This window comes from Schistocerca serialis, chromosome 2 (genome assembly GCF_023864345.2).
Source record: "Schistocerca serialis cubense isolate TAMUIC-IGC-003099 chromosome 2, iqSchSeri2.2, whole genome shotgun sequence".
NCBI classification, from domain to species: domain Eukaryota; kingdom Metazoa; phylum Arthropoda; class Insecta; order Orthoptera; family Acrididae; genus Schistocerca; species Schistocerca serialis.
Window position 1 is genome coordinate 1,107,686,124 of NC_064639.1, and position 25,707 is coordinate 1,107,711,830.

At 42.4% G+C, this 25,707-nt stretch overlaps 1 protein-coding gene across 4 annotated transcripts in view; it reads right to left on the bottom strand.

Moving 5' to 3' along the window:
• LOC126458563 (uncharacterized) overlaps positions 1 to 25,707 on the bottom strand; it is a 169,895-nt gene that overhangs the window by 107,438 nt on the left and 36,750 nt on the right. For all 4 annotated transcript variants that reach the window (XM_050095686.1, XM_050095684.1, XM_050095683.1 and 1 more), the window contains exon 4: positions 4,551 to 4,918. In XM_050095686.1, the coding sequence (XP_049951643.1) occupies positions 4,551 to 4,918 (368 nt within the window). The remainder of the gene's footprint in view (positions 1 to 4,550; positions 4,919 to 25,707) is intronic.

Below are 25,707 nucleotides of genomic sequence, written 5' to 3' on the forward strand. Positions count from 1 at the left end.
CCTAAGTCGAAACAAGGCCCCGGGAGTAGACAACATTCCATTAGAACTACTGATAGCCTTGGGAGTGCCAGTCCTGACAAAACTCTACCATCTGGTGAGCAAGATGTATGAGACAGGTGAAATACCCTCAGACTTCAAAAAGAATATAATAACTCCAATCCCAAAGAAAGCAGGTGTTGGAGATATGATAATTACCGAACTATAAGTTTAATAAGCCACGGCTGCAAAATACTAACAAGAATTCTTTACAAACGAATAGAAAAACTGTTAGAAGCCGACCTAGGGGAAGATCAGTTTGGATTCTGTAGAAACGTTGGAACACATGAGGCAATACTGACCCTACGACTTATCTTAGAAGGTAGATTAAGGAAAGGCAAACCTACGTTTCTAGCATTTGTAGACTTAGAGAAAGCTTTTGACAATGTTGACTGGAATACTCTCTTTCAAATTCTGAAGTTGGCAAGGGTCAAATACAGGGAGTGAAAGGCTATTTACAATTTGTACAGAAACCAGATGGCAGTTATAAGGGTCGAGGGACATGAAAGGGAAGCAGTGGTTGGGAAGGGAGTGAGACAGGGTTGTAGCCTATCCCCGATGTTATTCAATCTGTATATTGAGCAGGCAGTAAAGGAAACAAAAGAAAAATTCGGAGTAGGAATTAAAAACCATGGAGAAGAAATAAAAACTTCGAGGTTCGCCGATGACATTGTAATTCTGTCAGAGACAGTAAACGACTTCGAAGAGCAGCTGAATGGAATGGACAGTGTCTTGAAAGGAGGATATAAGATGAACATCAACAAAAGCAAAACGAGGATAATGGAATGTAGTCGAATTAAATTGGGTGATGCTAAGGAAATTAGATTTGGAAATGAGATGCTTAAAGTAGTAAATAAGTTTTGCTATTTGGGGAGCAAAATAACTGATGATGGTTGAAGGAGAGAGGGTATAAAATGTAGACTGGCAATGGCAAGGAATGCGTTTCTGAAGAAGAGAAATTTGTTAACATCGAGTATAGATTTAAGTGTCAGGAAGTCGTTTCTGAAAGTCTTTGTATGGAGTGTAGCCATGTACGGAAGTGAAACAACGACGATAAATAGTTTAGACAAAAAGAGAATAGAAGCTTTCGAAATTTGGTGCTACAGAAGAATGCTGAAGATTAGATGGGTAGATCACATAACTAATGAGGAGGTATTGAATAGAATAGGGGAGAAGAGAAATTTGTGGCACAACTTGACTAGAAGAAGGGATCAGTTGGCAGGACATGTTCTGAGGCATCAAGGGATCACCAATTTAGTATTGGAGGGCAGCACGGAGGGTAAAAATCATAGAGGGAGACCAAGAGATGAATTCACTAAACAGATTCAGAAGGATGTAGGTTGCAGTAGGTACTGGGAGATGAAGATGCTTGCACAGGATAGAGTAGCATGGAGAGCTGCATCAAACCAGTCTCTGGACTGAAGACAACAACAACAACAACAACAACAACAACAACAACACGCTGGCCTTCAAAGTCTGCACGATTCCTCTAACAACAATGGAATGAGATTAGTCAATCATCCTCGCCGAGACGTGTCAAATCAGATGATTCTTTTTGATACGCCCCGTATTATAGATCACTTCTGCTACCATTATTGTCAACAGGTGTGACTTCTGCTTTCTCCACTCATTGGGCACAGTTTTCCGTTCAAGGGATGTATGATATATTATAGTTAAAATGGGAGATAATTCTACTGCAAATTCTGTATTGAATCTGACACGGGGACAACTGAGTCCTCCAGACTTGATTAATTTTAGTAATTTCAGCCATTGACACTAACATCTATGTCACTCATCTTCACAGTGGTGCGAAAATTAGACTGAAGCAGTACTTCTGTATCTTTCTACCTTCCTTTGTAAAGGAACATTTCAAAATAGAGTTCAGCATTTTTGCTTTCAGTTTACTACACTCAATTTTTAGTTCTTGTGTCATCCAGGAGTATCTGGACACTAACCATGGTGTCAGTGGGAGCATTTACTTACAATCAGCCACCCTTTCCTGCCCAAGAGACTGTTAGTTGCAAAAGCTAGAGCAGTGTATGTATGGGACTGTGTGTGTGTATTGGCAGTACTGACATTTCTCATGAAGTTATAGACTGGCAGCAATTCTGTCACATAAATTTATAGTACCTAATATTGAGGTCATTTAAAGGATATAGCGCCAACAGTTAATCAAAATAACGGCACCATAAAATTTTAACAGGTACTGCAATATTGTATAATTGCCTTGCATTTTGCAATTTTGTACATACCTTCCTATGTGATTCAATAAACAGGCTCTGCAGTCAGTTACAACCAAGTCACAGCCTAGAGCAGTCATTTGCATTGAATCCCAGTACACCATACTGTGCTGATTTGCGTTAAAATACAACATTCTCAGTTGGCAGAAGAATGTGATGACTACTTAGAGTAGTGATATCTCATTTTTGTTTGCCTTCACCACCAACAACACTGCTACTATTTTTTGCATAGGAGGCAGCATTCACTACACTTGGTAGACACGATACGTACTCTCTGCTGACCTATATAGGGGTGCCAGCTCCAGCACGGTGTCAGCTCAACAAAGCTTGGCAACAGTAGTGTCTCACCTGAAGATTAGAGCCAAGTGGACTGTTGAAATGCTGTGTCAACTTGACTTGAGGAGCCAGCTGCAAACCTGAGAAAAGTACCACATGGAATTTCTGAAATTGGAGGTACTAGCAAGACACTGTCACCAAGTGTAGTGACTGCACAATAATGGCAACTGCCTGTACGCACAGCAAGCAGGAAATATGAGATGACATTTACAAAGATGGGTTTTGTGCAACTCGCCATCTCGCCACTGTACTCCTTTGCAAAGCACAGAATTCTTCAACATAATATAAAAGTGTGCATTTATTTTGATGAGTGCCTAATGAATTCTGCATAACAAGAGGCAGAGAATATTTTGTGATGTTACCTGTTTGCTGTTTGTCTCATGCTCTTCATGCCACATACTTCAGCTATTCTCCCCTGCAAATTGTTAATGCTGGAGCATGCTCCAAATGGGAAACCAGTTTCTGTTTTAAATCTTTCTTCAAAATTTGATATTCACAGAACTCTCTTGACTGGGGAATGTGTGGTATGTTTCCCTTCAGTGACTCAATGACAAGATAGGTGTACTTTGGAACTACCAAGAGAATCGTGAATACAAGATTGAATGAACATAAAAGTTTTTGTCGACTAGGAAAAACAGAAAAATCAGCAGTAGCAGAGCATGACGTCCAGTCAGGAATTTGTGAAGATTTCAAAAACCAAAATTTTATCTACTATTATAAACTATTATCCATAACTATACAGAGAAGCCATCCAAATATATAAAGCACAAAGAGACCTGTAACAGAAAAGAAGAAGCCATGAAACCCAATGTTATATGGACGGTGGCTCTGTAGAATCAATAGATAAGTTTTTATTATTGACAGGTGACAATTGATTGTTAAGTTTTATCTCTGATGGAGATTATCTCTGCTCATCATGTGTAAACTCAACCACATCCACTTTGCTCTCTGATGTCCGACTCATCAATCGGAAGACTCAGAGTTGCCAGGAGCACCTCTGAAGAAGTCCAGTGCAGTTCTGGACAAAACATTCGGAATTCAAAAGTTTCTCTGACCAAGGTCATACAGCCCAGAAGACTCATCAGTAACAATAGCAAGATAGCCAATATAAGATATGCACTAACATAAAAATCAATTCATGTTATGAAATGCAACTAACAACAAGACACTGTTGGCTTAAGCATCATAAGGTTAATTTCTTCTTGATATTACACTGCTTTCATAATTTCACACATGCTCAACATTCTTAGTAGTTTAGGCTCATCAGTAAACGTAACAAGTCACTATGGATGAAGTCTTACAGATGATCACAATGTTGAAAACTATAAAGCAACTGGAACAGGTGAAATCAGTGTTGAAAATATAGAGGATGGTGCCCCTTTTTAGACTAGTGTCTCTGTTCAATATTTTTTGGAACTTGGGAAAAATTCAGAGGTTAAAGATAATCCTAAAATCCACAAGGTAGGAAAAGACAGATTGCTACTTACCGTAAAGGAGTCACATCACATTGCAGACGGGCGCAATTAAAAGACACTTACATAAAGCTTTTGGCCACAGCCTTCATCAGTGAAAGAAAACTTTCTTTTACTGATGAAGGCTGTGGCCAAAGGCTTCATGTATCTTTTAATTTGCTTGTCTGCAACTTGATGAGCCTTCTTTACAGTAAGTAGCAATCTGTCTTTTCCTACAATGTTGATACTCCTACCTGGAGTTCCCATTGTTTAACTAATACCAAAAACAGACAAGAACAATGTGTTCAACCTTTCTGGACTTCTCAAAGATGAAGCTGTTATTTGTAGGCTAAGTTTACATTGACAATCTTTTTTATATTTCCTGTTAGTGAGAAGACCACTGGATAATTTTTTTTTTCTTTCACACACACACACACACACCACACACACACACACACACACATTGCTAAAATTATGTTTAACCTACCTTCCATATTTGGGAACGTCTTGAAAGGGGTAACAACTCTTTGCCTTTATCTTAACTTTCTTCAACTTTGGGAGTGGCGGACATGGTGGCCACATATGCACATCAGTAACACTCCTGTCTCTGCTCTTTGCTTTTTCATCCTCCTCTGAGGTGAGTTCACCTACTGAGTTATCTTCATCATGGTCCTCATTTCCATACTCTTCTGCATCAGACACTGCTTGAACTCCATATTCTGCAGCTTCCACCCATAAGGAATCATCAGAATCTTCATTAAGTGGAAATTCTGGGGCAGTTGCTGATCCTGGAAGGCTCTCAGTTTTGATGCTCATTGCAACTCCTGCTTTCCTTCCTTTCTGTGCACGAATTTCCTAAAATGACAGATAAATAAGATGATACTTGGTGAACTGACACAGTATTTGCTACATTACATCTGTACACCACCTACCTATCGCCAAGCAAAAGATTTCAACAAGGTGGTCCTAAAGGTAATAAATTCTTATATGTTGGACTGGAGACTGAATTCACTTCATGGAAGAACATGTGGTTCATCCACAAAATAATAACAACGTTTACTGTTTATGCAACTGTGCACCCCCACTATTTTGCCCCCTCTACAACTGAGGCACCTGAGCCTACCATGGTGTGAGACCAGTTTTTTCCCCCTTAGGCTGAGTATTCACATCCTAATATGAAACAAAAATTTGCAGATTGCCTCATGGTCTTAAACTTTAGTAATCTGGCAGAAAATGTAAACACCACAAAAAAGTGTAAACTTTCACACCTGAAATGTCCCAATTATTAAAATTTTCTGTGGTTAAATTGATTTTCTTGATTAAGACAATGTTTTATTCCTCATGGTAGCTGTGGCACTGAGGTAAATTTCCACCAGGTCGTGCCATTATATGAATACCTACCATTCTAAATGTGCTAAGTACCATATTCTTCAAAACCAATTTTATTCATTCTAAAGGTGCTACAATCATGTGAGTATATTATATTAAAAGTGTTTCATCATATGACAAAGGCAAAGAATCATAATAATGACAAACAGAAAGCTCTGGTGGCAGCTCCACGGCCTCCTTCATTCTTAATGTGCTTGGCAATCGGCATTGAATTACAGCCGTTTGACAAGTGAACATAATAATTGTCACATAGTTTGTCATGTTATGGAAGTAACACTTATAGCCTACATTAGCAGCTGATCTGCAACAAGTATTGTTTGTTCCTACTCCTACACACAAGGTCATGTTCGTCTTACACCAGCTTTCAGATCAGAACTTCTGTGTTCATGCTCATGACAACAGTGAGGCAATAATGTAATTGTGGCATAAGGGAGAAGGGCCAGTGGAACCAACAACTTAGTATCATATGTGACTGTAGGCTTTCCCGGCGTAAACTACTGATGAAGATTTCTCGGGTCTCCAAATGGGTGGTAGTGTTGATATCTCGCAACACTACCACCCAGCTGGAGGCTTGAGAAACCTTTATCAACTTAGTATCATGTCTGTTCCATGTTCTGAACTGCACTAAAAATACTGTCAATGCATCTGGTAACAAAAGGAAACTTGTGATTTAGAGTGACAACTGCTGCAGACAAAACAAAAACTGCGTACTTATACACAAGGTGTGATCAAAATGTAATGGAAATTTTTGTTTTTCTTAAAGAATATTTATTTATTCTCAACATCAACTTTGTCCCCTTCGAAGTAATCCCTCTCAGATATTACACACCTATGCCAGTGCTTTTACCGATCTTGCAAGCCTTTCTGGAACTCACTTTTCATTATGGTGTTCAGCTCCTTCAACAATTCTGTCTCACCAATGGTGGCCAAACAACATCCTTTCATGGATCTCTTTCAGACCAAACTTTGCTGATACACATTTCATGCCCAAATATCTGAAAAAATTGCTTGGCATGAGCCAACAGATATGCCAACATCATCAGCAATCTCTCTGATGGTGATCTGGCAATTTTCCAGAACCATTTTCTTTATGTCTTCCACATTGTCATCAGTAATTGGTGTACTAGGACATCCAGGGCAATCATTGTCTTCAACATCTTCTCGACCCTTTTTGATACATTTATGCCACTCGTAAACTCTAGTCTTACTCATAGGAGATGCACCAAAAGCCAGTCAACGTTTCTAATGAAGTGCTGCACTTTATTCCACTTTTCAAACAAAATTTAATGCAAGTTCTTTGATCCATGTTTTTCAAAAGTAAAAATTCACCGAGCAGTCGAAAACACTTATAACCTTTTCGGCTGTTGACAATAAACTGAATATTCGAAACTACTGAAAATGTACATCATGAACAAGTGTACCAACAAGATAAAGTTTGAAAATTAGATGTGCAAAGTATGCAAAATTAAAAAGATTGCATTATTATTTGGTCACACATCCTACATGTATGTGTTCACAGTGTCCTGAGCCCCTGGGGCCTATCTGATTGCATATGACGTAAGTATCTGGTTTCAGACCACAGTTTCCAATCTTGTGGCACAAATTTTGTCTTGACAGAAAAACACAAGATGGTAGTTAAAGTGTTATGTATCTTTACCATTCAACACACTCAGAATGGATGAAAAGGACTCTACTTACTTCTAGACTACTGCTGATGACATCATCAAAACAACAAAGCTACACATCAGTTTTGCTGCACAAATTAAAATCACATCATCTAGAATAGTGCACATCAAAAGAATATTCAGTGGGACTCAATGGCCAAAAAGTGTAAACATCCTCAAGAAAAACAAATCTGCTGGAGATTTCTTTCTAATACAATTTTCAGCAATGCAAAATATTTCACATTGTCTACTAGAAAAATTGACTTCCTTACTATGGTACCCTTTATACCACATCACCATTTGCTGTTTGTAACTGATTTGTTTAGGGATATTGCAAGCTAATGATTTGTGTTTTGTATTGTCGCTGTGTTGCAGGGGCAACAGTCTGGATGATTGATTAAACGAGCCATGTAACATCAAGCAAAACAGCACTGCTGTGCTGGTATTGCAAAAGGCTGAAAGCAAGGGGAAAATTACAGCTGTAATTTTTCCAGAGGGCGTGCAGCTTTGCTCTATGTCCTCTTGGGTAAAATATTCCAGAAGTAAAACAGCCACCATTCAGACCTTCGGGCGGGGACTACTCAGAAGCATGTCATTATCTGGAGAAAGAAAACTGGCGTTCTACAGATCGGAGCGTGGAATGTCAGATCCCTTAATCATGCAGGTAAGTTAGAAAACTTAAAAAGGGAAATGGATATGTTACAGTTAGATAGAGTGGAAATTAGTAAAGTTCGTTGATAGGAGGGACAGGACTTCTGGTCAGGTGATTACAGGGTTATAAATACAAAATCAAATAAGGGTAATGCAGAAGTAGGTTTAATAACGAATAAAAAAGTGGGAACATCGATGAGCTATGTTACGCCTTCTGCACCACTTGTTAGCAGCAGACACAGTGGTTGTGCCAAAGACTGAGACGGCATGGAGTTTTACAATTATTTATTGAACTTTCTTTACAATTTCTTCCTCATCGTTGTTGCCCAGCCCTGCAGATCCCTCCGCCTGGCTGCTGCTGTGTAGATTCTCCGACAATGCGTGCAACGCATGCCGCTGATCGCACTCGGGAGCCTCAGGCCACCAGTGCTCCGCTGAAGCCAGGATGCCCTGTGGTTGAGATGAGCTCGTCGCCGCTCGGCATCCCAGTACAGCACGCCACGGAGCCGCGTCGCCATGAGGTCAGCTGCCGACGCCTGCTGCACCGGCAGCTGGGAAGCCGTCAGTCGCGATGTCCGCGAGGTCCCGTCATGGACGGACCACGCGCCGTGGGGCCGGGTTGCCGTGGAGTCCGGGCGTCAGTCCCTGGCGGCACCTGTGCCCAAGACCGCACTGCGGCCGGTCCTGCTGGAAGTTTTCGCTGTAGTTAGTCAGCCATGGTGCCAACCACACTGCTTCCTAATGGCTTCTGTCTGTTGCTGCCTGCGTTCCACTATTTATATCAGGCAGGAGGAAGTTTTTTACCCTCAGTGGTAGCTTTTTGTTATTACTGCCGCAGTATATTGCAGCGTAACTTAGCGTGCTGGCCTCACTTCCCCTTACTCAGCACTCTCCAGGCTTCGCTCGGCGCTCGGTCTGTGTGCATCCTTGCGTCAGTCTGTTGGTAGACTGCTGCTGTCAGCAAGGATATCTGTGCCTGCTTACTTCGCAACGCCTCGGTCGCCGGCGTGCCTCTGTTTTGCCATTCTCCACTGCGTGAAGCAACGCTTACTACATGTCGCCGCAACACTGCCTCCTCCTAAAAATTAAATTCGTTCCTGAATTTACCCTATATGTTAACTCTAGTTCTATCCTATATTCTACTTCTTGCCTATATACATCCAGGTTGCCCTGACTCATGCCCTACTGGTAATCCATTCTACAGGAATCTCATGGAGCGGTCTTACGTTAACATGCTGAATCCTCCGTTTTAATAAGACATATACCACACCGATAAATACAATCAACACGGTAATAGTACTGGTTGAAATACCAATGGTCACTATGCTACGTTTCCGCCTGGTATCGTACTCCCCCCACATGCATTAATAATTGCTGCATTGAAATTTGACCTTTCTCCGAATCTACTAGTTTATCTATCGTTTGCAATGGTGTAGCATCCAAGGTGTTGTTAATGTACTTCAAATTTTCTCCTGGAGTGTTGCTGAATGACGCATCTGGCCAGTACAACATCAGATGAGTACCTGTAACCTTGGTGACTCTCGTGACTGTCGCTGGTAAGCTGAAACGATCCCCTACTATATCACAATTTGTCTCGTTGATTAGCAAACCACTGTCCTGTAATTCCATCTCCGTGGTTGCTGTCCAATTCTCATTATCATAACACTTGGCTGATATCCTCTCCGTAGTGAATACTGAACGCAACCAATGCCTCCTAACTCGCTGAAAATGTGGCGTAGGCTTCATTATTATTCTCAGACACTCCGGAGCTTCTGCTTCTGCCCTAAATAACTGGATCCCACACGACCTCTTGCCCGTAAAAACAACCCGTGATGGACAAATGGAAACTGACTACGTTAGACATCTACTCAACTCTAAACTCGACATAGTAGCACGAGTATCCCCCTCCTTAGAAATTAATAAAACCTCCTGTGTCCTGAACTGTACGCCCTTTCCCACGCACTCCCATCTGACCGGATAAGGATGCACTGTGTAACAGTGATACTGTCTCCCCACACTAGTTACTGGAAATCTGATCTCTATATACATCTTAACTAGATCCGTTGTTACCTTAATCCTAGACATGTGATAAAAAAGTGACATACTCGCTTCAATTATCAGCACTACGTGCTCTACCCCCTCTGGAAACTCTCCCTCTACCTGCTTCAGACTCCATCTGAATTTTTCTGGTGACATCAACGTCACACTCACCTGCCCGTGCAATGCGTGATGTACTGCCTCTCGTGTTAGCTCGTCTAACTCTCTGCCATACTTCCTTAATGGTTTTCACAAACTGCCTTACATGCTCGCCTTGCGCTCCCAGCCTTGGACGAAGCATGTCATAAGGTGATGGCATCTTCCGCCCATACACCACTTCATACGGCGACAATCCTGTCAACGTATGTACCTTACTATTATATGCATTGGTTATGAATTACAAGTACACATCCCAGTTGGTGTGTTGACTATTTACATAGTGACTCAGCATCTTAGCGATCGTGCGATGCGCTCTCTCCGTTCGTCAGAAAACATAAAAATGATGATAACAATAGGATGTTATTGAAAATATATAACGCTATAGCTTTACATTGTTGCCACATATCTGATAAGGTGCATTAACAAATCTCCCTTCTCACTTCATATTCCCATCACATATACTCAAACAAATAATTGTTGTACACAATTGTACACTATCTAGTACGGTGCAGCAATCTCCTTATTGGCGACTGGGTGCCTTCAATAAATCTGAATCAGTAAATGTTTAAGGCGCAGTAGTCCACTGAGGTCAACTTTAAGTAGAACAAACAAAACTGTCTCGTTCTGAAAATATTGGCAAATTTTTCAATTGGGCAGTACATATCAGTGGAATCAACATTCAGATTGATACTTGATGAGAAAACGTAATTTTAACTCAACCTCTCTATTTTACAAATGTTTTTAAAGGTCGAGGACTACTGTCCTTTTGACATGCCACGTAGAAATCAAGTCAATTGTCTTTCGTTTTTATGATGAATTATGAGAAAGCAAAGGATTTTTTATGACAAACCAACATTTCTCAAGTGAAATGAAATATTTCTTAAATAAAAATACATTTAAAAGTAAAAGAGACACCTCAAGACAAAACCATTCAAGAAACAGTATCGTTGTTTGATCAATGTATTCACATGGTTGGCCGTCTCAAGTGGGCCATCAGAAGGCGATTTCCTCAAAAAGTTCTCTGGCTTCCTCTGGATGATGTACTCCAGGAGTGTTTTAATCTTCAAGTTTTCTTGAGTTTATCAACATTTTACCAGTGAGGTATGCTGCACTAGTAGATAGACAAATTATGTGGTCACTGGGAGTCTTCGTGATGAGGATGAAGATGTGTTTTTCCTCTGAACTGAATTCATGAGCTTCAACACAGCTTTTGAGTCAGATCTGTACATGAAATGAGAAAAATACCAGATCGAAAATTTCACCTGCACAAATCTTGCCTTCTTCCACATTTTCACAGAAATTCTATGTTTTATGTAGTAGGCTGACCACAAGTTTCCCTGAGCAAAATCTTTTACGATTGAAGAGTCGTGAGCCTCGGTGACCATGAATTTCATTGAATGGCTGCTGCTCAAACTCAATTCAGACAATGCTGCCACGCGACCATGCCGTCTCTCGCATGTTAAAGGGGCCATTGCCCAGACAACTGCCCTTTTAACTTACTAACCTTGGAAACTCATACTTGCCCGCCACTGCTACGCCTCCACAAACTGGTGGACAACGTTCCTTAAGCATGAAATGATGCAACTGCCCATGTTGGTCCCGAAAAGCAAAAAAATTAAAATTGAATAAACATGCACTACTGCGCTTTTAATATTCACCAAGCGGCGGCGCTGCTTCGTTCGTCCATTACCTGCACCTACCTGTGAACTCATTGCAGCAGATTGTGCAACTTGCACAAGGCTGCATAAAACGCAACTATTCTACGAACCGAGAAAAAGGTCTTAATTTTGAATGAAAGGTGGAAATACTGGCAAAACCTTGGTATATTCTGAACCTTGAGATGTACACGTTCGCTGCCAAGCCCTTGCTAATCTTAACACAGTCGTACACAAACCCTTTCATTCATGTTAGCTAGTTTATGGTAATGTATTTCCAAAAATCGTAACAGATACTAAGCACAAATTGTTCTTAAATGAAAATGTTCACCATACTATTAAGTTTATTGGTGTCTAACGCACTCAAGTTTTTAGTCACCGATCTGCTGAATAAGCCACGTGGGATTACTGTCTTTTCTCATTCACAAAATTACTTTAAAAAATCCGTACTTTCTAAAAAAAAAAAAAAAAAACACATCAAAATAAATATGCCTTCACTTTTAAACACTTCTGAAACATGTAGCACAACTAAAACCGGCAACTTACAACTTCCTTCGGAGCTCATACTACACACGACCGTACCATTGAAAGGCTGCGCTCTGACTCCCTTAGATTGCTATAAGCATTCTATATCTCCAAAAGAAAAGATGCGCGAAGAATACTCCGTTCTGATTGGTCAGTTTTCTTTAAGGCCAATAGAAAAACATCATTCTCTCATGTTAGTCCGTGCTTTTCATGACTAACCAATCAACAAACAACACACTTTCAAACTGTACTTTTTCCCGGAATAAATATTTAACATTCTGATATTTTGTTTATACTTTACATTATCAACTATTTTTATTTTCACTCAAATTAGCTTTCCTTTTACCATAAACTTACTTAACATATTATGATACAAAATTCCCCATTGTCTGCATTCACACTGTCTTAAAACTTTCTCACACTAGTCCATACAGCATTCATCAGTAGAACAATGATCAACACATTTACTTTAGACCACATTCACGGGTCATTCACACTACTAAAAGCATATACAAAACTGTACAAACATAAATAAACAAAAAAAACTTCAAGAAATAAATAATTCACAAAAACATTTTCTTGGCCTGTTTCTTGAATGTGTCTGTGCACTACTGGAGTCTGGTGGTCAAAATTCTTAACTACATTATAGTTCTTTCTGTTTAGTCCTGTCTCCTACTGTCCTCTAGCAGATGAAAGTTAGAACTACGTACTGGGCCTGCTTCAGACCATCTGTCACTGGATACACGAGTCATTCTTCCGATACACAGGTGATAGAGAGGAGCAATATAAGGCAACCAATTCATTTGTAAATGCACACATTTTGGCGTCCTTGAAAGTCACTTTGTGATTCTTAGTCACATAGTCCTACAAACACTTACCTGATCTGAAACAGTGAGACATACCTACGGTTCACAGAAGGATACATTCTTTTATGATATCTCATCTCCAACTAAACTGTCACCTTCCGACCTAACCTAGCCCATAGACTGACCTAACCTAGACCACAGACTATAGTACATGTCATTGTCATCTCAACATTCATTTCATATTTACATTCATTGGCTTTGCCAACTCACAACCAAATTGGCTCCTTACAGCTTAATCCAGTCTTCAGGCTACACTACAGGCCATTCTGTCATCTCAAAGTACATTTCATGCTAGGGCATGGAAGCACAACTTCAGCTACTTCAAACAGCCAAGATCACTATTATACAGCCTTTATAGTGATGACCAGTTTCAGAAAACTACGGTGCCATCATCAGATCTGCTGCACTACATATCACCAAATATTTACGAAATGCATCTTCACTATACCAGCAAGTCAAGCATAAAATAACTATTACATAAAACAATACAAATATAGCACTGATTATACAAGCTAATGTTTGTACATGAGGATGTGATGGGAAATGGTACAAGAGATCTGTTTGTGACTAGGTCAGGGGGATAGTGTCTGTCTGTGAGGGCCTTGGTGAGATCCTCAGCATACTGAGCAAGGGAGTTTTTGTCACTGCAGATATGCTGCCTCTGGGTGGCAAAGCTCCGATGCAGCATGCTGAGAGTCTCACCAAGGTCTCCACAGACAGGCACTACCCCCCCCCCCCCCCACCCCCCCGATCTAGTCAACAATAGATCTCCCATGCCATTTTCCATTACACCCCCAATCCCCTCTTCCACCCCAAGAACCAGACACAAAGGAATGCCCCCTTCGTCACCCACTACCAGCCTGGACTGGAAAAACTGAACCATATTCTTCATTAGAGCTTTGATTACCTATCTTCATGCCCTGAAATGAGGTACATCCTACCCAAGATCCTTCCCAACCCTCCTAAAGAGGTTTTTTTTTAATTATGGTTTTAGGGTGCAAAACAGCTATGGTCATAAGTGCCTATCCTGTGGCTTAGGGGCAAAAACAGGAATTTAAATCACCAGCCATGGGAGCAAACTCAAGAAGGAAGGAAACTAAAAATGGAAGGAAATCTTAGAAAAGTGGTATTGAAGAGGGGTTGTTTTCCCCAAAAAGAGCTTCAAATGACCGATGCCATCTCACTAACACTTATAAACTCAAGGATGCGATCGGATGAGTGCGCATCATCTGCTAAAAAGGCAGATCTATCAGGTGACAGCTGTAAATGGGCGTGTAGTGGATTAAAATAGGGGCACTGAAGTAAAGGGTGTCTCATCGTCCACAACTGCGAGCACTGAGGAGAAAGCAGGGAAGGATTGCCACTTAACAGATGTTGATGGCTAAAAAGACAGTGCCCAATTCAGAATCTAGTTAAAATTACCTCCTCCTGATGACGAGACCAGGGGGAACAGGTCCAAGCACTGGAAAGAGGTTTTATGTCCCATAATTTATTATCCTGAAGTGGAGACCAATGTGACTTGTGAAATTTTCCCGGCGTATTTCTTCTTCTAATAATTTCCGGGAATGCAGCCGGATCCCGTCGACATTCTGCCACGATATTTCGGCCCAGAGACGTCCGGCCATCATCAGGCGAGTACACAACTACTGAAGAGCCCAGGTGCAGTCGCGGTATTTATGCCGAATCTCGCGCATGCGAAATGTACTGGCATCCTACAGCGCATGTGTCAGGTGTTGACATGCGCAGCATAGCCGAGTTGTACGGTCTTCCAAAGATACACAAGGATGGTGCCCCACTACGATTAATAGTGAGTAATATTGGTGCTGCGACCTATTCTACAGCAAAATATCTGACCTCATTACTAAAGCCGTATGTGGGTAAGTGTTGCCAACATATACGTAATTCCGAGGATTTTGTCAGTCGCTTGAAGGAAGTTAAGCTTAGCAGCTCGGATTTATTATTCAGCGTTGATGTGGTCTCACTTTTTACCAAAGTGCCTTTAATGGAATCATTACATCTTATTGGTAACTTATTCGTTGCAGAAATGACGGCCTTGTTTGAACATATACTCTCCTCAACGTACTTTTTATTCAATGACGAATTCTTTGAACAAACAGACGGTGTCGCCATGGGGAGCCCTTTGTCGCCTGTGGTAGCTAATCTCTTTATGGAGGACTTTGAGGAGAAAGCACCTGAGTCTGCTGTTTTAAAGCCTACGGTCTTCTGGCGGTACGTAGATGATACTTTTGCTGTATGGCCTCATGGCAGACAGGAACTGGAGAAATTCCTTCATCACTTAAACTCATTACATAAGAACATCAAATTTACGATGGAGATTGAAAAAGAGGGCACTTTACCATTTCTAGACATGCTAGTACGCCGTAAAATTGATGGGTCATTAGAACATTCTGTGTACAGGAAACCGACTCACACAGATCTGTATCTCCAGGCGTCAAGCTGCCATCACCCAGCACAAACAGCCGGTGTTCTCAGTACCTTAATACATCAAGCGCATATAATATCGGATGATGAAAACCTCCACGCAGAATTAGAACACTTGGAGAAGGTTTTCAAAGAGAATGGCTACACTTCTCGCAAAATTAGAAAGGCCATGCGCAACTATCATAACAAGAAGCAATGCACTGAGGACGCAGATGACGACTTTAAATCAACTGCGTTCCTTCCATACGCTGGGAATGTGTCTTCGAAAATAGGCCGATTACTGAAGAAAAATAAAATCAAGGTTATCTTCCGTCCACCAGCAAAGAACCGGGCCCTGGTTGGATCCGTTAAAGACGATTTACAACTGAAGAAAGCAGGCGTCTACAAAGTTCCCTGTGAATGTGGATCTGCATATATTGGCCAGACGACAAGAACTGTCCATGAACGATGTATAGAACATGAAAGAGACACCCATCTGCGGCAACCGTCAAAATCGGCAGTACCAGAGCACTGTATTTCATTGGGACATTCAATGGAATACAATGGAACAAAAATTTTAGCCCCGGTTTCCTGTTTTTGTGATTCCGTAATCAAGGAATCAGTGGAAATACGTCTTGCCAATAATCTTATAAATCGTGACAACGGCTTTCAGCTGGATAAAAATTGGAATCCTGTTATTAAAATTGTACAATCACAGCGGAATCGACAGTGTCATTCGATACTCAATGACTAGATGAACCTTTTTTTTTTACCACCGAGGGCAGCACATACAACTCGGCTATGCTGCGCATGTCAACACCTGACGCATGCGCTGTAGGATGCCAGTACATTTCACATGCGCGAGATTCGGCATAAATACCGCGACTGCACCTGGGCTCTTCAGTAGTTGTGTACTCACCTGATGATGGCCGGACGTCTCTGGGCCGAAATATCGTGGCAGAATGTCGACGGGATCCGGCTGCATACCCGGAAATTATTAGAAGGGGAGACCAATGTGTTTGCCATAAAAGAGCAACACAACAAAATAAAATGCTCTGTAGATCAACAAAGGGAACCATGCATACAACGGGCTGAGGAAGAGATACAGTAGCCTCTGCTGCTACATCTGCTGCCTTGTTTCCACATATACCAACATGCCCTGCGATCCACAGGAATGCCACAAAGATGCCCCCCAAGAGGAGCACATGGAGGCAGTCCTGAATCCGGTGGGCCAGAGGGTGGATGGTATAAAGAGCTTGCAGGTTGAGAAGAGAGCTGAGCAAATCCAAGCATATAATATACTGGATCCGCTAATGGAACAGATGTATTGGGCAACCTGGAGAACAGCATAAAGCTCCACAGAAAAAACCGAACACTGGTTGGGAAGCCGAAATCTAATAGGGTTGTTGTCAATAATATAGGCACTACTGACACCAAAGGAGGTCTTGGAGCCATCAGTGTAAATAAATGTGGCATCCTCCATTTGTGCATGTAGAGCAACAAATGCCTGACAATAAACTATTGGGGGGGGGGGGGGGGGGTACTACCCTTAGGAATCTAACAAAGATCATGGAGAAGGCAGGTTCGGGGGCGAAGCTAAGGTGGCATTGAACCCCCATTTGTCAAGCAAGTTTTAGGAAATTGGAAGGAAAGTGAATGTAGTAGTTGACGGAAGCGGACTCCCAGTGATAGTAGAGAGGAAGGGCTGTCTGCATACCCTAAATCCAAGGAGGCGTAAAAAAAAAGGGGGGCATGGGTCAAATGAGCAGGCATGGAGGTCAGATGACTAGCATAACGACTCAGAAGGACAGCTTGCTGATTGGACAGCAGAGGTTCAGCAGATTCAGTGTAAAGGCTCTCCACGGGGCTAGTGTAGGTCCAGTCGCTAAACGCAGTCCACAGTGATGGACAGACTCTAGACGCCGAAGAATAGACGGCCATGCAGAGGACTAAATTATGCTTCCATAGTCCAATTTCATGCGCACTAAGGCACAATATAGGCGGAGGAGGACTACTCGGTCCAATCCCCTGGAGAGGTACCACTCAGAACACAAATGGTGTTGAGGGATTGCAGCACGCCGAAAGATATGAAACGTAGTAAGACCAGCACAGTTTTCTTTCAAACGTAAGTCCCAAGAATTTGGCAACATCGCGAATGGAAGGTCAACAGGGCCTAGATGTAAGAAGGTGGATAAAACTCCATGTGATTCCAAAAATTTACACAGACGGTCTTACTGGGAAAAAATCGGAAGCCCGTTTTGGTGCTCCATGAGTGGAGACAATCGAGACATCCTTGAAGACATCGCTGAAGAAGGCTGGTCCATTGAGAGCTGTAATAGATTGTAAAATCGTAGACGAAGAGGGAGCCTGAGACATTGAGAAGGAGACATTCCATAATTGGATTAATGGCAATGGCAAACAGTGCAACAATGAGCAAGGAGCCCTGGGGCACACCATTTTCTTGGGAGAAAGTAGAGGTAGCCGACCTCGAAAGCCCCATGAGAACAGTGTGTAGAGGATGCCTGTCCTCGAATAGGTATTGTAGGCCCTCTCCATATCAAAAAATATAGCTACTGTTTGGCGTTTCCTGAGAAAATTGTTCATGGTATAAGTGGAGAGAGCAACAAGATGCTCAACTGCGGAACAATGCTTTCGGAAACCTCATTGGGCAGGTGTTAAAAGGTTTCGAGACTCCAGCCACCAGCCTAAACGGCAATTTACCGTATGCTCCACAACCTTACATACACTACTCATGAGAGAGATTGGGCGATAGCTAGAGGGAACATGTTTGTCCTTTCCAGGTTTCGAAACAGGGATGGCAATAGTTTCCCAGCTTCTTCTGGGAAAGGTACTGTCGGTTCAAATTCGATTATAAAGACGAAGAAGTTAACGCAGACTAGGGTATGATAAATGCAGCAACACTTGGGAGTGGATGCCATCTGGTCCTAGGGCTGAAGAGCGAGAAGAAGAGAGTGCATGTTGGAATTCCCACATAGAAAAAATGATATTATAGTTTTCGCAATTTTGAGAAGAGAAAGCAAGAGGTCACACTTCCGCTGCTTGTTTCTTTAGGAGAAAGGCTGGTGAGTAATTTGAACAGCTCAAAATCTCAAGTGTTGACCCAATGAGTTAGAAATTGCAACTGGGTCCACTACAGTATCTTGCGCAACAGTTAGCTCAGAGATCAGGGAAAAACTAGACACGCTGGATAACCGTCGAATTCGACTGCAAACTACACATGAGGAGGTGAAGGTGTTAAAGGACCTGGTAAAGAAATCCCGGCTTATCTTCTTGCTATCACATACGACGCGACGGCATCACGCATATAACTGCTTATAATGGATACAATTGGCCAACGAAGGATGATGGCAGAAAGCACGAAGAGCACGTCTCCGCTTAAGTACTGCATCATGGCACGCCTCGTTCCACCAAGGAACTTGGGAGAGGGGGGCAAAGGGAAGGTACAAGGTATGGAACATTTCATGACTGTAAGAATAACTTCTGTAACTTGAGTGACCTGATCATCGATGCTAGGAAATTGACGGTCATCAAATGTTACTAGAGAGGAGAAAAGTGTTCAGTCCTCTAGGAGAAAACTTCCAGCATCTTGGGCGCATAGATGGCAGTTGTGGCTTGTGATTCATGTATACATTCATATTGTATACTGTAGATTCAGCAGTATTTGGCTTGTAAAGCGGCAACTACATATCCTAGCCCCCAGACAACGAAACCATCCAAAACCTTTAATAATTCAACTCTGAGTCTGAGGGAACGTAGTTGAGGGCCACCTCACATGTTTTTATTTGAAAGCCCGCAGGCTGTAACCGAAGGACACACGGGAAATGGTCACTAAAGTGTGTATCAGCAAGAGCGAACCACTCAAAGTGCCAAGCTAGCCGAACAGTACCAACCGAAAGGTCCAAATGAGAGTAGGTTGACATGGAGGCAGACAAAAATGTAGGTTCCCCAGTGCTGAGACAAACACGATCCACTTGGTGGAAGAGGTCAATCAATAGGGAGCCTCTCAGACAAAAATTCGGATATCCCCAAAGCGAGTGGTGGGTGTTGGAGTCCCCAACCAGCAAACAGAGGGGTGGGAGATGACCAAGGTGCTGAAGGAGATCGGCTCTTGCCATTGGTGTGGACGACGGAACGTATATGGTACAAAGAGAGGTGTATCCAGAAAGGGAAAGACCTACAGCAACAGCTTGAAAGGAACTGTATAAGGGGTCTGGGTGACAACGGATAGTATCATGAAGAAGAGTCTTAAGTCCCCCATGTGCCAGAACGCCATCAACAGAGGGGAGATCAAACTAGTCTGACTGGAAATAAGGGAAGACAAAGCGATCATGGGGACGTAGCTCTGTTTCCTGAAGACAAATGATGACTGGGGAGTAGAATCTTAAGAGGATCGACAGCTCATCCTGATTGGAGCGAATTCTGCAGATATTCCAATGAATAATTGACATAGGGTGGATAAAAAAGGGAAAAAATCTCACCACGGTTGCTGTCAACTCAGTGACTGCTGAGAGTGGGTGGCCAACAGTGTGGAATGGCATTCATCCAGAGGCAGAAGAACCTGAACCATAGGTTGTTTGGGGGCAGCACCTGCCACCAGTGATCAGTTGGTTGATTGGCTGCCAGCAGTGCATCTTGGCAACATGGCAGACGGCGGCTACTGCTGGGTGGTGCTGTACAAGAGACACGCCATGGCGGAGAAGGAGAGGAACTGGGTTTCTTATGAGCTTTCTTGGAAGCAAGACGTTGAGATGAAGGAGGAGTTGAGGGTTGTGAGGTCTGGTCGCGTAAAAAATCTTCATGAGTAGGCTCTCTTTTGGAAGTCCGGGCATCCAATTTTTGGGCCTGTGATTTAGCAGAAGCCAGTGAATGTTGAGCCTTAGAGTGAGCAGGTGAAAGTGGGGAGGTTGAATGGGCGATCTTTGGGCTGGCCAATCTGACGACGGTGGCGCTAAAGGTGAGACAGCAAGTCTGCGTGGCCACCTTCTCAGTAGGTCGAGGAGAGGCGAGGACAGTGCTATATTTACCTGCTGGGAGCACAGTGGGCTTTCTACTGGTGAATAACTTACAAGCAGTGAAGGTAGACACCTTTTCCTTCATGCGGATTTCCTGAGTAATTCATTCATCTTTAAAAATAGGGCAATCTCTAGAGGAAGCAATGTGGTCGCGCATACAGTTGATGCAACGAGGGGATGGGGGAGGACAATCACCCTCATAGGCATCACTGCCACAAGTAACGCATTTGGTCAGACTGGAACACGACTGGCAGGTATGATTAAATCTCTGACACTGATAGCAACGCGTAGGGTTGGGGATGTAAGGGCAAACTGAAATTATCTCATAGCCTGTTTTAATGTTTGATGGAAACTGAACTCTGTCAAACATCAAGAAGAGAGTGCGGGGCGGTAACAATTCCTTTTCAACCCTTTTCATTACTCGATATACGGCCATTACTCCCTGATCAGACAGGTAATTTTGAATGCCCTCATTTGATAATCTGTCAGGTGATCTTGTATAAACCACCCCAAGTGATGAGTTTAAATTACAGTGTGCTTCCACCCGGACAGGGAAGGTGTTAGTTCAAAACAATGTGTGTGCCTGGAGAGCACTGTCTGTTCCTAACAATAATGTGCCTTTTCGTAACCTGGAACAAGACTTTACAAGACCTGCAATTGCATTGACACCTTTCTGAATAATGAAAGGTTTTACTGTTGAGAAGTCTTGACCTTCGTCAGACCGAGAAAGAACAAGGAACTTTGGCAATGAAGGAAGAATTTTCTGTGGCTGAGACTCATCTATCTTTGTCTTGTGGGCAGAAGCTGTAGAAATAAGAAACCACTGCAAAAATATCCCCCATGATTACCAGCATCTCCAATGGCGCACTCCTTCCTAGTGGGGGCCCTCTCTGAGGGCACCCCCGCCTTAGATAATTATCCACACCTCAGGTCACACCTCCCGAGAAATGGACAGAGGGACCAATCGGCATGTTCGGAAGATACCAGCTCGGGTAATCAATCCTCTCTGCATCTGGCCGTACGTACGTGCCCTACTTGTCTACCCAGGGTGGGGAATTACGCATTACCCCGTCACCAGCTACAGGTGGGTTGGCCTTCAGACATGCCCAGCGAGGAACGAAAGGAAAAAGGAGGAACAAAGAAAAGGAAAGGAGAAAAATTCTCAAAAACTGCAGTGGAGAAGAAGGTAATAAGAAGAATCAAGGAAAGAGAAGGACAAAGTAAGGACAGATACTTTACAGTGTAGAGAGAAAGAAAGAGAAACCACTTCATCCACTTTATTTTGTTCACAAGCGTCCGTCTCAGGACCTAGGTGCAAAACATACTCCCAAAGAGAGGGAGAAGGGGAAGGGAAAGGGCAGTGGGGAGGGAGCCCAGGGAGGGAACTGGAAAGGGAAGGTATGCTGCCCAGAAAGGAAAGAGAGCTGTACAAGCTCGGGGTCCCATGCTCGCCACGCACATATCGACAGGAGAGTTGTGGACCCCATGAGTGGAAAGAGGTGTTCTGTCACCCACCCAACCTCCACAACATCCTAGTCCATCCTTATGTCACTCCCAATCTCAACCCCTTGCCACAAGGATCATATACCTGTGGAACACCCAGGTGCAAGACCTGCCCATTGCATACCCCCAGTACTTGCTATTCCACTTCTCCCACAGGTTTATCCTACTCCATCAGGGGCCAGGCAACCTGTCAAAGTAGCCACGTCATTTAAAAGCTCTGCTGCAATTATTGCACAGCTTTTTATACTGGTGGGACTACCAACCAACTGTCCACCAGGATGAACGGCCTATGTCAAACTGTGGCCAAGAGCAAAGTAGGCCACCCTATGCCACAACTTACAACTGAACATAACACGCTTGATTTCAATAGTTGTTACAGTACCTGAGCCATTTGGATCTTATCCTCAACCACCAGCCTTCATGAACCGTGATGATTGGAGTAATCCTTACAACTCATTCCCCGGTCCCATAATTATCCCACCCTCAACCTATGGCAACATACTGTCACATATCCTCCATTCAACAGTTTCCACCCCCATTCTCATCATCCACCCTCACTGTTTGCTACCCTTTGCCAACACACCCACCCATTTTTCCACACTCCTCCCCTTGTTTTTTGCTCCGTTTTCCCCGCCTCCCTGCCCCACAACTTCCTTATGCTGCACTTGTTGGTATTCTCATCCCTGCACACACTGTCAGACAGCATGCCTCTCCTCCCCCCCTCCCCTCCTCCCATCTGTACACTGCTATCCCTCCCTCTTTCCTGTCCCCCCCCCCCCCCCCCTCCTACAAATTGGCACTTCCATTCCACATAATAGCTGCATTCTGATCCAAGATGCCGGAGTGGGTGAGGTGTGCTTGCTTGTGCGAATGAATTGTGTGTGTTTCTCTTCTTCTTCTTTTTCTGATGAAGGCTACGGCCAAAAGCTTATGTGGAAATGTCATTTAATTTTGCCTGCCTGCCTGCAACTTAATGTGTAATTTTTATGGTAAACGGCAATCTCTCTCTCTGCGTACATTGTTGAATCCTCTCCTCCACCACCACTCTTGCTGAACTCAAAAAAAAGTCCAAGGGTGTCAGGTCAGGACAGCAGGGCAAGCCCATCGTCTACGTAATGGGCAGCCAATCCACCTAACAGAAAATGTTTCCTCTAAGTAATCCCGAACAATGATTGCAAAGTGCAGAGATGTGCTATCTTGTTGGAAAACAACTGCCTTTTACACCATCCTGTTCCAGTTGTGGTTCCAGATACTGTTGAAGCATGTCTAGGTAAATTGTTTCCATTATTGTCTTTTCAGCAAATCTGAAAGGTCCATATACCTTTGGTCACTCCCATCCACACACTCACTATAGGTGTATCACATTCCCAATCCTGAGCTGCATTTGGTTGTTCATTTGCCCAACTGCAACAGTTGTGCCTATTCACCTTACTACACTTGTGAAATGTGGGTTCATCACTGTAAACAACATTTCATCACTGAATAGAACATTTTCCAGTAGATTTTCATCCTCAATTACTTTTCACAGGTCTGTACACATTGCAACATGAGCAGCCATGTCTTCATGGTCAAGTTGGTGCATAGTCTGGATGAGGTATGCACAGTAAATTCAAAATGAATCTCAGTGTCCACCACACATTCGTTTTCAGGACATTTATCTCCCTTCTAAGGGATTATGTTCAGGCAATTGGACCGTGTTTGTCAGCATTCTGTATGGCATCTATGGCCTCTGGTGATGTTACTGCTCTCCCAGAATGTATTCACAGGCAACACTTCCTGTTCTTTTCAGCTTATTCACTAAATCCGCGCTAGCTTGCCTAGATGGACCTGGCTTTCAAAACTTCATCAGAAGTTGGACCTCCTGGCAGGCAGTTATTTTGTTTATCAACACTGAATGACATCTGTTGTGACTCGCCGATCTTTCAAAGTGCCGCCGTGCAGTTACATGCGTCCTCTACATGTGGCGCTGTCTGCCAGCCGTGCAGCAGCAGCGCCACCTAAGCGGCCAGCCAGACAGCGGTCGCTAGACTCGGGCTCAGTTATGATTTGACTGTTAAAGTGACACACGTCTTACTCTGTTAACTTGATCTGTGACATTCATGTATTGCGTCGTCCTTGAAATATATGTGTTCAACTTGTAGTTATAACAACATCCTACCAATCAACGTACATCATACATTGATGTGTCATCAACATTACACTAAGCAGTGCTACAGATGGCATTGCTATACCAGTTAACATGCTGCCAGTTCAATGGCACTAGGCACATTAAGCGCTTCTCAGAACTGCTATCAGCTGCTAGGTTGAGTTTGATAATCCAAGCTGCATTTTTACACTAAGTCATTTCATTCATTCTTAAACGTAAGATAAATACAAAGTGTGAATCACATCACTTTATATAAATTCAGTACTGAAAAATGAACTTAACATTATTGCTTTCCATTATATACATTACCTATTGTCCTTTTTTTTATATTGACTCCTGATTCAGTCAATCTCCCACTGTAATAATAAAACAAGTAATGATCTATTTACAAATACATTTGTTACAAGATTCATTAGTTCCATTACATTACGATGAGCTGCACAATCAATTTTATACAGCCGCTTGTATATTTCATAATATTTCTTTATCTCGTTATCTGTTTTTGAACACTTTGCCATTTGCTTGACCAACACATCATCTCCTTCCCTAAAGATTCTGGCCTTTTTCCCTTGTTATAATTCTCCTGTCTTTCCTCTGCTTTTGCATTTAACCTACTTAAAGCTAACTGTCTCATCACATAATGACCTTTGTGTTATTTGGTAGAAATGTAATGATTTGTTCAAATGTGCTTGATGACCTTTCATCAAACATGACTTCATGAGGTGATAGTTCAGTAGTCAAATGTGGCAGTTCATTCCTCATTTGCTAGAAATCCTTTACATATTTTCTCCAGCTTGATTGTGTCAGAGCACAATAAGCTCTGATAAATAACCTATCTCATCTTGTGGTGCAGTTCTTCTTGTTGTAAGTTAAAAATAAAAACAGAACCCACTGACAATAGCACAAAAGTGCTGAAACATGTATGGGTGAAACAAAAGAAAAAAGGTGTCTTGCATAAGGCGGGACTTCTCATCCCATAACCTATCTCCTTCACCACTCTCTCAGTCATATTTGATAACTGGCATACATATGTGCATTATCTGTTCTCCCTCTAACATATCCTGCCATATTTTTGAAACACATTGAGGTCCATTATCACTAAAGATCTTTTGTATCTTTCCAACATTTTTAGAGTATTACTTTCTCATAACTTGCTACGGCTTTTCCTGTACTCTTTCTCAAAGGATACAGTTTTACATACTTAGATACAACATCCAAAACTACTAACCCTTAATTGTGTTCTCTCATTGTTGTCAGAAAACATCCACGCAAGTCCGCAGTAATTATTTCTAATACAGAACTTGGAATAACACTAAATATAAGACATTTCACCTGTTGATTTGAATCTTTAGTTTTCCGACATAATTCACATTTCTCCAATACTTTCCTCACACTCTTTTCCATACTATTAAACATACATGTTCCCTTAAATTTGATTAGATTATATTTACTTTCATTCCAATTGATCCGTAGTGCGGAGGTCCTCCAGGATGTACAAAATGTCACAAAAACAACAATACATGAAAAATATTTACAACTCAAACAAATAAGCTAATGTACCATTCCACAGGTCCCAAGTGGCATGGTCGTCATTT